The sequence below is a fragment of the Pleurodeles waltl genome, chromosome 6 (genome assembly GCF_031143425.1).
Source record: "Pleurodeles waltl isolate 20211129_DDA chromosome 6, aPleWal1.hap1.20221129, whole genome shotgun sequence".
Lineage (NCBI taxonomy): Eukaryota > Metazoa > Chordata > Amphibia > Caudata > Salamandridae > Pleurodeles > Pleurodeles waltl.
In genome coordinates, this window is record NC_090445.1 from 1,920,317 (window position 1) to 1,935,083 (window position 14,767).

General features: G+C 49.4%; 1 protein-coding gene across 4 annotated transcripts in view; it reads right to left on the reverse strand.

Moving 5' to 3' along the window:
- Positions 1-2,150: 2,150 nt before the first annotated feature.
- The window catches only part of SLC25A25 (solute carrier family 25 member 25), a 105,523-nt gene continuing 92,906 nt past the window's right edge, over positions 2,151-14,767 (reverse strand). For all 4 annotated transcript variants that reach the window (XM_069236925.1, XM_069236926.1, XM_069236927.1 and 1 more), the window contains 2 exons: positions 4,979-5,129; positions 2,151-4,898 (listed from right to left, as the gene is read on the reverse strand). In XM_069236925.1, the coding sequence (XP_069093026.1) occupies positions 4,714-4,898; positions 4,979-5,129 (336 nt within the window). In that variant the 3' untranslated portion in view covers positions 2,151-4,713. The remainder of the gene's footprint in view (positions 4,899-4,978; positions 5,130-14,767) is intronic.

Consider the following 14,767-nt stretch of genomic DNA (forward strand, 5'->3'; position numbering starts at 1 on the left):
CTCGACGGTCGCGCAGAGTTTTTCGGGACCGGAACGCCCGACAGGCCTCACAGGATTCTTCGCTGTGCTCGGGTGACAGGCACAGATTACAGACCGAGTGTAGGTCCGTATAAGGATATTTGTTGTGGCATTCGGGGCAGAATCGAAACGGGGTCCGATCCATCGGCGTTGTCCTCCACGCGGTCGGGCCGACTAGGCCCCGACGGGGTGCCGAAATCTACCCCGAAGGGCACCGAGGCGCTTCGATGTTGAACGCGTCGTCGTATGTGTCTATCTCTAACCGGATCGCAACGATACCGTCGAAAATCTTCCGTCTTCAGCTAACTTTCCGTTCCGAAACTCGGAGCGACAGGAACACGTCCGAACCCGATGGCGGAAAGAAAACAATCGAAGATGGAGTCGACGCCCATGCGCAATGAGCACAGAAGGTGGAGTCACTCGGTCCCGTGACTCGAAAACACTTCTTCGAAGAAAAACAACTTGTAACACTCCGACCCAACACCAGATGGCGAGCTCATGCATACCATGTGTATCTACAGCGACAGATGCCATCGAACGTAGGAGGCTAGGGAGTTGCAGAAGTCTTGGGATGGCGGGATGTCGTTCACGTTGAAGCTGGAGAGTTCCTTCACGACGTTGAAGAGCTCCTTGTGGCTTTCTGAGTTGTTGTGGATTCGGTCTTTGAAGGCGGCTCTTTTGGCGGCTCGGATGAGTTGGTGGTGTCTGCGGATGGTGTTTTTGAAGTCTGTGTGGTTGTCCAGAGTCTGATCTTGACGCCAGTTTCTTTTGAGTCTTCGGCAGCTTTGCTTAGATTCGTGGAGGATGGCGGTAAACCAGGCCTTTCTGTCGGTGCGTCTATTGGAGGGATTCTTGATTGGGACGAGAGTATTGGCACAGGTGTTGACCTATTGCCTGAAGTTGCGGGCAGCTACATCAGTGTCAGTGGTGTCGATGGGTGAGTTCTGGGAGAGGATCGCGACAAGTTGGTCTTTGGTGACCTTCTTCCAACTGCGGTGGGGGATCCGTTGTGGGTGGTGGTGTGTTGCGGGTTTCTTGAAGGAGACGTGGATGCAGCGGTGGTCTGTCCAGTGGAGTTCGATGGTGTGGCTGAAAAAGAAGTGATTGCTGGCAGAGAAAATAGGGTCGAGTGTGTGTCCTGCGGAGTGGGTTGGTCATGACAAGCTGTTTGAGGCCGAGGTTGGAGAGATTTGATTCAAAGTCCTGAACTTACCTATGCTAAGTACCTTACATTTAATGTACTTACCTGCAAACTGAATCTTGTGGTTCTAGAAATAAAATAATATATTTCTATATAAATACTTATTGGCCTGGAGTTAATTCACTGAGTATGTGTTTCTTCTATTGCCTGTGTGTGTGTACAACAAATGCTTAACACTACCCTCTGATAAACCTAACTGCTTGACCACAGTACCACAAATAGAGGATAAGTATTATCTATTATTGCCTCTGTCAAGGCTCTGGGGAGCCTCTGGACTGTGCACCTGGCGAACCCCTGGACTCTGTGCACACTATCTGATATAGTATATACAGAGCCAGCTTCCTATATCTAGCCTCCTTGTCTTTAATAAAATCACGATTCTCTAATCATAATTGCTTTGAGAATCTGCATTCTCCGTGTCGAAGACATGTCAGTAGCGAGTCAACAGTAGTATATTGTTTTATCAAATAATTAATGTTGAAAAGAAGAGAAGAAATTATGGAAAGCATTGAACGGAGCCTCAATCGTGGCGCTCTGGTCATCCCATACCAACTCAATGGGGGCAAAACAACAGTTTAACATTAGGGTAGGTGGCCATGCACAAAGCCAGCATATGGAGGACTCACCACATACCCCATGACTGAATATACTTCTCTGAAATAAAACAAGTTGCAAACATCTAAGCCCAGCAGTAGATGGCAGGAGTACGCAGAGCATGTGTTATCCACAGCAGAACATGCTTCAAACATTTTTTTATCACGTTAAACAGTTTGCAGCTTTTGAGGTTCCACCTGATGGCAAGAATTGCTCTACCGTATGAGTCTGGGAAGGATTACTTGGAGAAGAATCATTTATGATCATCAATGAAATCAGAACAAAGATCAATAACAATACATAGCGCTTTGAGACACGAGATAAAGGCAGACAGAGCTGAGTTGTTAAGTTGTTTAATACAGTTCTATGCCAAGATAACATGGTTTGGTTTTGCAGCTTGGAGTTAAAAGTAACAGGCAGGTTGTTAGGTTTTGCATTGATTCATCGCTGCAGTCTACAAATCCCTGGTCATTAGGCAACAACGGTTCGAAAGAGCAGCAAAGAGCAGGTTTACAGCTATTCTCTGACACAATCAAAGAGCAGGTATACAGCTATTCTCTGAAACACCACATCTCAAAATTCAAGCACTCCCAGGGAATCACCTCTCAGAGCCATAACACATTCACACAACCAATTATAAACACTGAAAAACTAGGGACACACAGGGAGAAGACATTCATCTAAGCCCCCAGTGACTGTGTCCAGTGCAGGAAAGTAAACATCGTTCTACGGCCTCCAAAGGATATGGAATAATTAAAGTGCAAAGTGTCCTGTGCTCAGTCAGAGGAGCTGGTCGCTGCTTCCTGCCTCCCTGAGACTCATTCCTTCCTCTCCACTGCCTGCTTTATGTCTGGCGAGGCCAGGACCAGATTCATTCTTGATGTTACTGTCCTGTGAAAGAATCTACCAGCGTGGGATATGCAGACAACACACTCCACGAACCCCATTACAGCCGCAGAGGCAAACACCAGCCTCAAGCTTATGAACATAAAACATTTCAGGGGAATTAGGAACAAGACACGTCAGTATATAAAATAACTTGAAATGAATTACTCTAAATAAATAGAAAATAAATACTCAGTAAAACCTGGCTCTGCTTAAATGGAATGTGCTGATCCCTTCAGTCTAGTAATGGTCCTTACTGACATTTCATTCTGCAATTGAAGGTATCCCCCTTGGAACAAAAAGAGGCGATCAGATGGGCATGGCAGACATCCACACCCCAACACATCAAACAATGCACTAGACACATTCTAGGGCCCAAGGGGCTTGTAGTACTGACCGGCCTCAGATCTGGCCCCAAAGCGAGCCTGTCTTCCACCTCCCTGGGCATACTGTCCGCACGCACCGTCTTCCCTCCACTCTGAGCAGATAGCTTTGAACTCATAACCTGCAGTCTTTGCCTGGGCACAGCATGAAGGGGGCAGACACTGCAACTGGGTGGGCCACGTACAGCATGTGAGTGAGAACTTTGGGAACTGGTCTCTTGGCATGGCCAGGGCAGAGCCGTGAGTGGATGCAGCATGGGCACAGGCTAGGAATGGGTCATGGCAGTGACTGGGCACGAGAGGGCAGGGCCAACCGCAGCATGTAAATGGGCATATGATAAACTAAGCCTGCAATAGGTCACAGTCTTTTCATGCGCACAGAATGGGTAGAGCACAAATGAGGCAGAAGCTGCGACTGGGTAATGCCAGCGACTCGGTACAAGAAGGGGGAGGCTGGGCCAGACAGCATGTGACTAACCACGAGTAACTGGTCTCTTGGCACCGCCTGGGCAGGGACCCTAACTGGACCCCTCAGACAGCAGAGGGGGACACAGCAGAATGGTTTGGGGACACCCAGTGAAAGGGCACATAGGTGAAAGACAACACTGTCTAGTGATGAGCACACTGGGGAACGGGGTGTGCCTTCTGTGACGGGGCACACAAAACCCACAGCTAGGGCCGAAACAAGGTCCACAACTATAGTGCAGGGATGCAAATGTCATCGCAACTGGAACTCCTTGAGGAATTAGAAACCTCCTTTAAATGTGCCAGGCTTCAGAAGGCAGATATTTAAGCATCAAAAATAGACTAAGATTGTCTGGTAGCCGTTCCAACAGGCTGCTGGGGCGATCACATGGCATCGATAGGAAGCCCTAATCACTTGAGGAAAGAACGCACTTGGCAGAACTGGGGTAAGGCGCCTTGCACCCACACCTTGCACTAGGGGGTACCTGGCCCAGGAGCGTCCCCAAGGGCTCTATGACAATCACCGGCTGCAGACAGTGGACCAGGAACGGTCGAACCCTGCCCACAGTGCATGTGCCCACGGATGCTCGGCTCACGGTCAGCCAATCTCACGCTTCTCTTGCTACATCAGTCTCACCCCGCGGAGGTCTCCCCCCAAACACACAGGACTGTCGTCCCACAACCTGCGGCAGTCTTGCCCGACTTCAGCCAATAACAGTGCATCAAGCCAAGGTTGGGAAGTCTGAGGACACTGCACAAGGGGCACAGGACGACGAAAACCCTGGGGTCACCAAGGCACCTTCACACCTAATGTGTCCACGGCAGCAGCACCTTTCAAAATGTTTTAAAATAACATTAACAACATGAAAACATTCTAAGACAACAACAAATGTAAACATAAGCAATAAATATCTGTTGGGACCTCTGTCCCTGAAATGCTCCACGTAGGCAGCAGATGTGTCAGAGCTGAGCGCCCATAGGGCATCAGATGAGGGCCCAGAGGGCACCAGATGAGGGGCATGGTGCGGGCAGCAGCAGAAGTGCCACACTAGAGAGCGCCCTTCCAGCTCCTTCGGCTCAGCGCTCAGTCACTTTAGTGTTCACGCATTCACAGAATGAGGCGGTATTCCATGGGCTTTGTCCACAGTAGGGGGCTCGTCTGGACCCTCACCGGGACTGCACTCCCAGAGATATCTTCAAGTTCTCATACACCACATAGCTGATGCTGACGGCCGGAATCACCTTCATGAAATTGGGGGCCAGGCCGCGGTACAGGCCGAATGCCCCTTCAGTCTTTAGGATATGCTTGAAAAGGCCGGTCATGGTGGCCTGGGGTGCTCCCTCGATGGAGGCTGCGAAGAAACAACACATGGTTAGAGGCCATGACTGAAGGAAGAGGGCTGGGTTCTCTCAGAAGGGTGCGCACCCTCACCTTGGGCCTGCATTCGCGTCCTCACCAGGGCCAGCGGGTAGCTGGCCAGCTGGCCACACGTGCTGGAGATGGTCCCACAGGCCAGGAGGACGAAGACCCCAGGGTCTGCGCTGTTTATGGCGAATCTCTGCAGCCAGGCGTTCTTTAGAGTCTGGAAGGTGAACAGACAACATCTGCTTGAATAACAGAACCGGGCTGAAGGTTAATCTGCCTCTGCACACTACCCCCGCCCCCAAAACAAAGCAGGAGGATCACCTGCCTCCACCCCCACCCCCCAGCAGGAGGATCTCTTTTGCAACTGGTACATCACTTTTTTTATTTACATTGGCACAGCTTTACTTGACAATAAATTGACCAGGGTCTTTTCCCAAGTCTAAGGCATTGTTTCAGAAAAATATTACTTACCTGTAAATCCTGCTTTCACAGTCCAACCACATCAGTTTCAACGTTTAGGGCCGTTAAGGCTCATTTTATTCAGAGCAATTAAAACAAACCAAGCAGTGTACTGAACAAAAAAAACCTCCAATCACGTTGAAAAACACACAAATGCACATTGTGAAGGATCTCCGTGCTCACATCTGGGTGCGGCACCACTCCACTGCCCTCCGTGTCCCAACTTATGTCCTGAAGCAAGAAGAGAGAGCAGTGCTCTGGGAGTGTGGGAGGCGGGCTCGCGTGTGGCCAAGCTAAGCAAGGAGGACACCTGTGGAGGGAATGAAAATGTCACTTACCCAGTGTACATCTGTTCGTGGCATCAGTCGCAGTAGATTCGCATGTTTTGCAATAGCTCGCCATCTGGTGTTGGGCCGGAGTGTTACAAGTTGTTTTTCTTCGAAGAAGTCTTTCGAGTCACGGGACCGAGTGACTCCTCCTTTTGTCTCCATTGCGCATGGGCGTCGACTCCATCTTCGATTGTTTTTCCCCGCAGAGGGTGAGGTAGGAGTTGAATTGTAGTAATAGTGCCCATGCAATGGAGTGACTAAGTATGCACCTATTTAAGGTTGAGATGATACATATATAAATAATTGAAGGTAACTTCCAAACTGCTACAGGCTCCCGGGGAGGCACATGCGAATCTACAGCGACTGATGCCACGAACAGATGTACACTGGGTAAGTGACATTTTCAGTTCGATGGCATCTGTCGCTGTAGATACGCATGTTTTGCATAGACTAGTAAGCAGTTATTTCCCCAAAAGCGGTGGATCAGCCTGTAGGAGTGGAAGTAGTCTGAAATAATGTCCTTAATACGGCTTGACCTACTGTGGCTTGTTGTGCGGATAACACGTCTACACAGTAGTGCTTTGTGAATGTGTGAGGCGTAGACCATGTGGCTGCCTTACATATTTCTTGCATTGGGATGTTTCCTAGAAAGGCCATGGTAGCACCTTTCTTTCTGGTTGAGTGTGCCCTTGGTGTAATGGGCAGCTGTCGTTTAGCTTTAAGGTAGCAGATTTGGATGCATTTAACTATCCATCTGGCTATACCTTGTTTTGAAATTGGGTTTCCTGCGTGAGGTTTTTGAAATGCAATAAAGAGTTGTTTAGTCTTTCTGATGTTTTTAGTTCCGTCAATGTAATACATCAATGCTCTTTTGACATCTAATGTATGTAGTGCCCTTTCAGCTACGGTATCTGGCTGTGGAAAGAACACTGGAAGTTCCACTGTTTGATTTAGATGGAACGGTGAAATAACCTTTGGCAAAAATTTAGGATTGGTCCTTAGGACGACCTTATTCTTGTGTAGTTGTATAAAAGGTTCCTGTATTGTAAACGCCTGAATCTCGCTTACTCTTCTTAGGGAAGTAATGGCGATGAGAAATGCCACCTTCCAGGTTAGGAACTGTATGTCGCAGGAGTGCATGGGTTCAAAAGGTGGACCCATAAGTCTAGTTAGGACAACATTTAGGTTCCATGAAGGAACAGGTGGTGTTCTTGGTGGTATAATTCTCCTAAGGCCCTCCATGAATGCTTTAATGACTGGTATCTTATATAGGGAAGTTGAATAGGTAGTCTGCAGGTATGCAGATATTGCTGCAAGGTGTATTTTAATGGAAGAGAAAGCCAGGTTAGATTTTTGTAAGTGAAGCAAGTAACCCACTACATGTTCTGGAGTTGTGTGTAATGGTTGTATTTGATTAATATGGCAGTAGCAAACAAACCTCTTCCATTTACTTGCATAGCAGTGCCTGGTGGATGGCCTTCTGGCTTGTTTTATGACTTCCATACATTCTTGGGTAAGTTGTAAGTGCCCGAATTCTAGGATTTCAGGAGCCAGATTGCTAGATTCAGCGATGCTGGATCTGGGTGTCTGATCTTTTGGTTGTGCTGTGTCAACAGATGTGGCCTGTTGGGCAATTTGATGCAGGGTACTACTGATAGGTCTAGCAGCGTTGTGTACCAGGGTTGCCTTGCCCAAGTTGGTGCTATCAATATGAGTTTGAGTTTGCTTTGACTGAGTTTGTTTACCAGGTAAGGAAGGAGAGGGAGAGGAGGAAAAGCGTAAGCAAATATCCCTGACCAGTTCATCCATAGGGCATTGCCTTGGGATTGTTCGTGTGGGTATCTGGATGCGAAGTTTTGGCATTTTGCGTTCTCCCTTGTCGCAAACAAGTCTATTTGAGGTGTTCCCCAGAGTTTGAAATAAGTGTTCAGAATTTGGGGGTGAATTTCCCATTCGTGGACCTGTTGGTGATCTCGAGAGAGATTGTCTGCGAGTTGATTTTGGATCCCTAGTATAAATTGTGCTATTAGGCGAATTTGGTTGTGAATTGCCCAACGCCAAATCTTTTGTGCTAGCAGGCTTAACTGCGTGGAGTGCGTCCCCCCCTGCTTGTTTAGATAATACATTGTTGTCATGTTGTCTGTTTTGACGAGAATGTATTTGTGAACTATTATTGGTTGGAAAGCTTTTAGTGCTTGAAAAACTGCTAGAAGTTCTAGGTGATTTATATGCAGTTTTGTTTGATGTACGTTCCATTGTCCTTGTATGCTGTGTTGATCGAGGTGTGCTCCCCACCCTGTCATGGAAGCATCTGTTGTTATTACGTATTGTGGCACTGGGTCTTGGAAAGGCCGCCCTTTGTTTAAATTTATGTTGTTCCACCATAGAAGCGAGAGGTAAGTTTGGCGGTCTATTAACACCAGATCTAGAAGGTGACCCTGTGCTTGTGACCACTGTGATGCTAGGCACTGTTGTAAGGGCCTCATGTGCAGTCTTGCGTTTGGGACAATGGCTATGCATGAAGACATCATGCCTAGGAGTTGTAGTACCATCTTTGCGTGTATCCTTTGTGTTGGATACATGCGTTGTATGATGGTGTTGAAATTTCGAATTCTTTGTGGACTTGGAGTGGCTACTCCTTTTGATGTGTCTATTATGGCTCCCACGTATTGTTGTACCTTGCGCGGCAGAATTTTGGATTTTGTGAAATTGACGGTGAACCCTAGTTTGAAGAGGGTTTGTATGATATGATTTGAGCACTGTATTAACGAATGGGCCTTGATTAGCCAGTCGTCTAGATATGGGAACACATGTATTTGCTGCCTTCTTATGTGTGCAGCGACTACCGCTAGGCATTTGGTAAAGACTCTTGGTGCGGTTGTTAATCCAAAAGGCAGTACCTTGAATTGGTAATGTATTCCTTTGAATACAAACCTTAGGTATTTCCTGTGCGATGGGTGTATTGGTATATGGAAATAAGCATCCTTGAGGTCTAAAGCTGCCATGTAGTCGTGTAGTTTTAGCAATGGCAATACTTCTTGTAGTGTGACCATGTGAAAGTGGTCTGATTTGATGAAAGTGTTCACTACTCTGAGGTCTAGGATTGGTCTCAGCGTTTTGTCCTTCTTTGGTATCAGAAAGTACAGTGAGTAAACTCCTGTGTTTATTTGTGTGTTTGGCACTAATTCGATTGCATTCTTTTGCAATAGTGCCTGCACTTCTATCTCCAGGAGATTGGAATGGTGTGTTGTCAAATTTTGTGCTTTTGGTGGTATGTTTGGAGGGAATTGTAGAAATTGTATGCAATAACCATGTTGGATAATTGCTAGAACCCAAGTGTCTGTAGTGATTTCCTCCCATGCTTTGTAATAATGACTTATTCTTCCCCCCCACTGGTGTTGTGTGGAGGGGGTGAGTGACATGTGAGTCACTGTTTAGTAGTAGGGGTTTTGGGGCTCTGAAATCTTCCTCTATTTCTAGGGAATTGCCCTCCTCTATATTGTCCCCGAAAACCTCCTCTATACTGTCCCTGGTAACTGGACGGTGTTGCTTGTGAGGTGCTGGCTTGTGTGCTCTGACCCCGAAACCCCCCTCTAAAGGGTGTTTTTCGGAATGTGCTGTAATTCCCTCTGCTCTGCGGGGAGTAGAGTGCGCCCATGGCTTTGGCAGTGTCCGTATCTTTTTTGAGTTTCTCAATCGCTGTGTCCACTTCTGGACCGAACAGTTCTTTTTCATTAAAAGGCATATTGAGAACTGCTTGTTGAATCTCTGGTTTAAATCCAGACGTTCGGAGCCATGCATGCCTTCTGATAGTTACAGATGTATTAATTGTCCGTGCAGCTGTATCTGCAGCGTCCATGGAGGAGCGGATCTGGTTGTTGGAAATGGTCTGTCCCTCCTCAACCACTTGTTTTGCCCTATTTTGTAAGTCCTTGGGCAGATGTTCAATGAGATGATGCATCTCGTCCCAGTGGGCTCTGTCATAGCGCGCAAGTAGTGCCTGGGAGTTCGCGATGCGCCACTGGTTTGCAGCTTGTGCTGCGACTCTTTTACCAGCTGCATCGAACTTGCGGCTTTCTTTATCTGGGGGTGGTGCATCTCCAGATGTGTGAGAGTTGGCCCTTTTCCTAGCTGCTCCTACAACGACAGAGTCTGGTGGCAGCTGTGTAGTGATGAAAACCGGGTCTGTAGGAGGCGCCTTATACTTTTTTTCCACCCTTGGTGTGATTGCCCTACTTTTGACCGGCTCCTTAAAGATTTCTTTCGCGTGCCGGAGCATACCAGGGTGCATAGGCAGGCTTTGGTATGAGCTGTGGGTGGAGGAGAGTGTGTTGAATAAAAAATCATCCTCGACCTGTTCTGAGTGGAGGCTTACGTTGTGAAATTGTGCTGCTCTAGCCACCACTTGAGAATACGCGGTGCTGTCTTCTGGTGGAGATGGCTTCGTAGGGTATGCCTCCGGACTGTTATCTGACACTGGGGCGTCGTATAGGTCCCATGCGTCTTGATCTTGGTCACCCTGGCTTATGGTGGTGTGAGCTGGGGAGTGTGATGGAGTTCGTGCTGGTGAGACGTTAATCACGGGCGGAGGAGAGGGTGGTGGGGTAACTCTTTTCACCACTTTTGGTTGTGGTGTCTGTTCAGTCTGGAACTCCAACCTTCTCTTTCTCCTAATGGGGGGAAGGGTGCTTATTTTTCCTGTCCCCTGCTGTATGAAGATACGCTTTTGCGTATGGTCCACATCAGTTGCTTGTAGCTCTTCCTCAAACCTATGCTTTTGCATTTGGGAGGTTAGCGAGTGCTCTTCTGTATAAGAGCCTGAAGCTGGGTCGCTTGCAGTTTGTTTCGGCATCGAAACCCTGTCTGCGTGTTTTTTCGGCTCCGAGGTGACTTTTTTCTTTTTCGGGGCCGAAACCTCTCGGCGTCGATCTTCTTCGGTGCCGCTGTCTCGGCGTCGAGCCGTGTCCACACCGGCATCTCGGTGTCGAGGCTTGTCTCCAGCACTTTCTCGGTCCCGAGAAGGCTGTGTGCCGGTGTCTCGACCGGAGTCGGACGACCTCGGCACTGTTTGGGCCTTTTTCGGTGCCGACGGTCGGTCACCGAATTTATGGGTGGAGCCATGGCCGGATGGCAGTGGCGTCCCCTGGGCCTTGTAAATCTTTCTCTGTGTGGTTTTCGACGTCTTACTCACGGTTTGTGTATCGTCGAATCCTTCGGAGTCCGATTCTTGGATCGAGAAGGTACCTTCCTCTTCCTGCTCCTCGAACTCTCGGTGGGCTGTCGGCGCGGACGCCATCTGAAGTCTTCTGGCTCGACGGTCTCGGAGTGTCTTTCGGGACCGGAACGCACGACAGGCCTCACAGGTGTCTTCACTGTGCTCAGGTGACAGGCACAGGTTACAGACCAAGTGTTGGTCTGTATAGGGGTATTTATTGTGGCATTTGGGGCAGAAACGGAACGGGGTCCGTTCCATCGGCGTTCTTCAGCACACGGTCGGGCCGACCAGGCCCCGACGGGGGATCGAAAAACTACCCCGAAGGGCACGGGAGCTCTTCGATGCGGTGTGGAATCTAAGTACGCCGATCCCGAACGCAACAATACCGACGAAAATCTTCCGAAATTAGCTAATTTTCCGTTCCGAAACTCGGAGCGACAGGAACACGTCCGAACCCGATGGCGGAAAAAAAACAATCGAAGATGGAGTCGACGCCCATGCGCAATGGAGACAAAAGGAGGAGTCACTCGGTCCCGTGACTCGAAAGACTTCTTCGAAGAAAAACAACTTGTAACACTCCGGCCCAACACCAGATGGCGAGCTATTGCAAAACATGCGTATCTACAGCGACAGATGCCATCGAACCTTCAGTTACCCCTCTCCCGAGGACGGACTCCACGTCTGGGTGTGAACAGACTTCCAGGTAGCTGCTTTACATACTACAGCAAAAGATCTAACTGTAAGCACTGTAGAAAAGTACCCTCTTTTCGCATGGTTATCCTCACGTTTTGCCTGTCCGTGGGTTTTGACTGGGATCCTGCTAGCCGGGACCAAAATGACTGTGCTCTCTCCCTCCCGCCTAGCCCAGAGGGCAGGGTGCAGGCACCTGTGTGTGAGGGGCCCCCCTGCATGAGCAGAGGTGCCCCTACGAACTCCAGCTCCATTACACTCTACTTCGTAAACGTAGGGAATCCATTTTTACCCATGTACTAGACACAGGTCACTGCCTGTGTCCAGCTATTTAATGGTTACTCTGAACCTAGGAATGTTTGGTATCAAACATGTTGGAATCATACCCGAAGGCTTTTGCAAGCATTGACTGTATGATTCCATGCACTCTGGGGGGCACCTTGAAGGACCCCCAGCATTGCTTCTACTAGTCTTCTGGAATTTTCTGGGCAGCCCGTGCTGCTGCCACCCCTCAGAGAGGTTTCTGCTCTCCTGCTCTTTGACCAGCTCAGGCAGAGGAAGGCAAACAAAGGATTTCCTTTGAGAGAGGGAGCTAACACCCTCTACCTTGGAAATAAGTGTTACATGGCTTCCCCAAGCCACCGGAATGCTTTGAAGGGCACATTTGATGCCCTCTTTGCATAAACCAGTTTGCACCAGACCAGACCCCCCCCCCGTCCTGCTCTGGCACGAAAATGGAAAAAGGAGAGTGACCACTCCCCTGTGCATCACCACACTAGGGGTGAGGCCTAGAGCTCATCCAGGTGGCCACTCGATTCTGCCATCTTGAATCCAAGGTGGGCAGAGTCCCTTGCGAGTATCTCAGTGGCCAGGTCAGGTAGGGGACCTCACAGCCCCCTCCTGAGGTGGTCCGCCTACTAGGTGACCAATTCCCCTTCCTGGGCTATTTAGGGTCTCTCTCTTGGGTGGATCCTAAGATTCGATGTGCAAGATTCCAGCAGGACTCCTCTGCATCGTTTACTTCATCTTCTGGCCACTGGAACCGTAACTGGACTTCACAGGAACCTACAATCTGCAGCTCCAGCGACGACTTCGCTCTGCAACATTGTTCCTCCGGCTCCTTCCAGCAACAACATTTCTCCGGGTGTGCATCCTCTGAGGGTGACGAGTCTTCAGTCTGCACCAAGAAGCAAGAAGGAATCTCCCTTGGAGTGAGAGAGTCACTCCCCCGCATCCGCAGGCACCTACTGCAACAGCCAGTGGCTGCGTGGATCTGTTCTCCTTCGGAACTGCGTCACAGGTGGTCTGGAGTGGTCCTCTTCGTCCTCTCTACCAGCTGTCTAACCTGGAAGACGGTAAGCCCTTGCCACTCCTTGCAGGACAGTACTCCTGTGCACCGCGACTCTTGTAGCTACCAAGGCTTGTTTGCTCCTGCTCCAAGGGATCTTCAGGCTTTGTGTAGCCCCGGCCACCAGCACTTCTTCCTGCCAACCAGTCTCCTCCCTGCTGCTCCTGAGTTGGCCTCTTTGAAACTGCTGTGCCTGCTGCCAGTGGGTGGTCTGTGGAGGCTGCCTCCTCCTCTTGTGACTATCCCGACTGCTTAGGGTCAGCCTGGGCCACCTTTCTTGGGTCGAGTACCCTGGGTCCTCTTCAGTCTTGCAACTCATCTACTTCTTTTGCATTTTCCCAGGCTTGTTGGTGGTCCTCTTGTACCACTGACCCACTGCAACCTGACAGCCAATGTAGGACACCGGATGCATCACTTCAGGGACTCTTCTTCAGCTCCAGTGCTGCACAGCTGGTCTTCATCCCCGTCAACCTGGTCCTGCATCCACAGAAGGGTGGGTGGTGGCTCCTGCCACAACTGAACACTCCATCGTGGACTGGACTCTGTCCCCTTCCTTTGCAGGTCCTCTTCTGCCAGAATACGCCTCTGGGTTCTTCCAGACTTTTTAGGTCTTGTACAATCCTTTTCCAAAGTCCTCCTGTTGGGTTTGGGGAAAACCCATGTACTTACCTTTGCTCTCCTAGTCCCTGGGGGTCACTCTGGTACTCGCCTCAACGAGTACCTAGTTTGTCCAGCTCCCCTCTAACGATTCCACATCCTTGGGTGAGGGGCTGTATCTCTCATTCCACTTATTTAGTATATGGTTTGGTCCTCCCCTGGGGCCTTCACTATTTTCTATTGCTTTTGCCAATGCTTAGTGCTTTTTATGCTCTGTTCTGATTGCTAATGTGTATATATTAGACGAGACACCCCACATTCTGTAAGGTGTAGTCTCAGGGCTGACGGGACACCCCACATTCTGTATACTCTAGTGTCAGGGCTTCTGATGGGGTGCCAGACATTCAGTCTAGGCAGGACAGTGCTGAAGCTTCCTACAAGACATCTCACATTCAGTAAGTACAGTCTGGCATTGGGTTTTTGATGGGGTGCCCCACATTCAGCATGGGCAGGTTTTGAGGCGTCCGATACGATGTCTCATATTAATCAGGAGCAGCAGTTTGGGCTTCGATTGCGACTTCCGAGGACTGTGTGTGATGACAGCGTGCCCAGTGCCCAGTGCCGCGTTCCTTTAGCTAGCAGCAGGAGGGCGCGAGTGTCACGTTGTTTTGGAAGGTATTACATCGCAGCCAGATCTGTTTCGATCAGGACTATTTTGCCCTGAAGGAGTGATAGGAATACGTTGAGAGCGCGAGGTGGTTTATGTGGTGTTGGTGGTGCTGAAGAGCCCACATTACCCGTATGGTCACGTGGTTGAGATGCTCTCCCCAGCTGGGTAGAGAGGTGTCCGTGGAGATGGTGACTTGTGAAAGGGGTTCCAGGAAAGGCCTGTATTGCAGCTGATTGCTGCTGTTCAATTACTGAAGAAAGTGATGGCTTCATCAAGACCAGATCTTCCCAGTGAACCCTTCACCTGCAACCACTGAGCTGAAGGACATCCCTGTGGTGGACGCATGCAGAGCTGGGAATGGAATACTGTGGTGATCAGAGAGGCCACGGTGTCTAAGAAACGCAGGAAAGGTATGACTGAGTCAACGACTGGACAGGAAGAGGTAAGAGCTGATGGACCGCTAACTGCCTCTGAACCCTGGGATAGGATTCCCCTGTGACCTCGTTCAGTAGCGCCTCTAGGAGGGTTGCAACTGCAGGCAGGATTT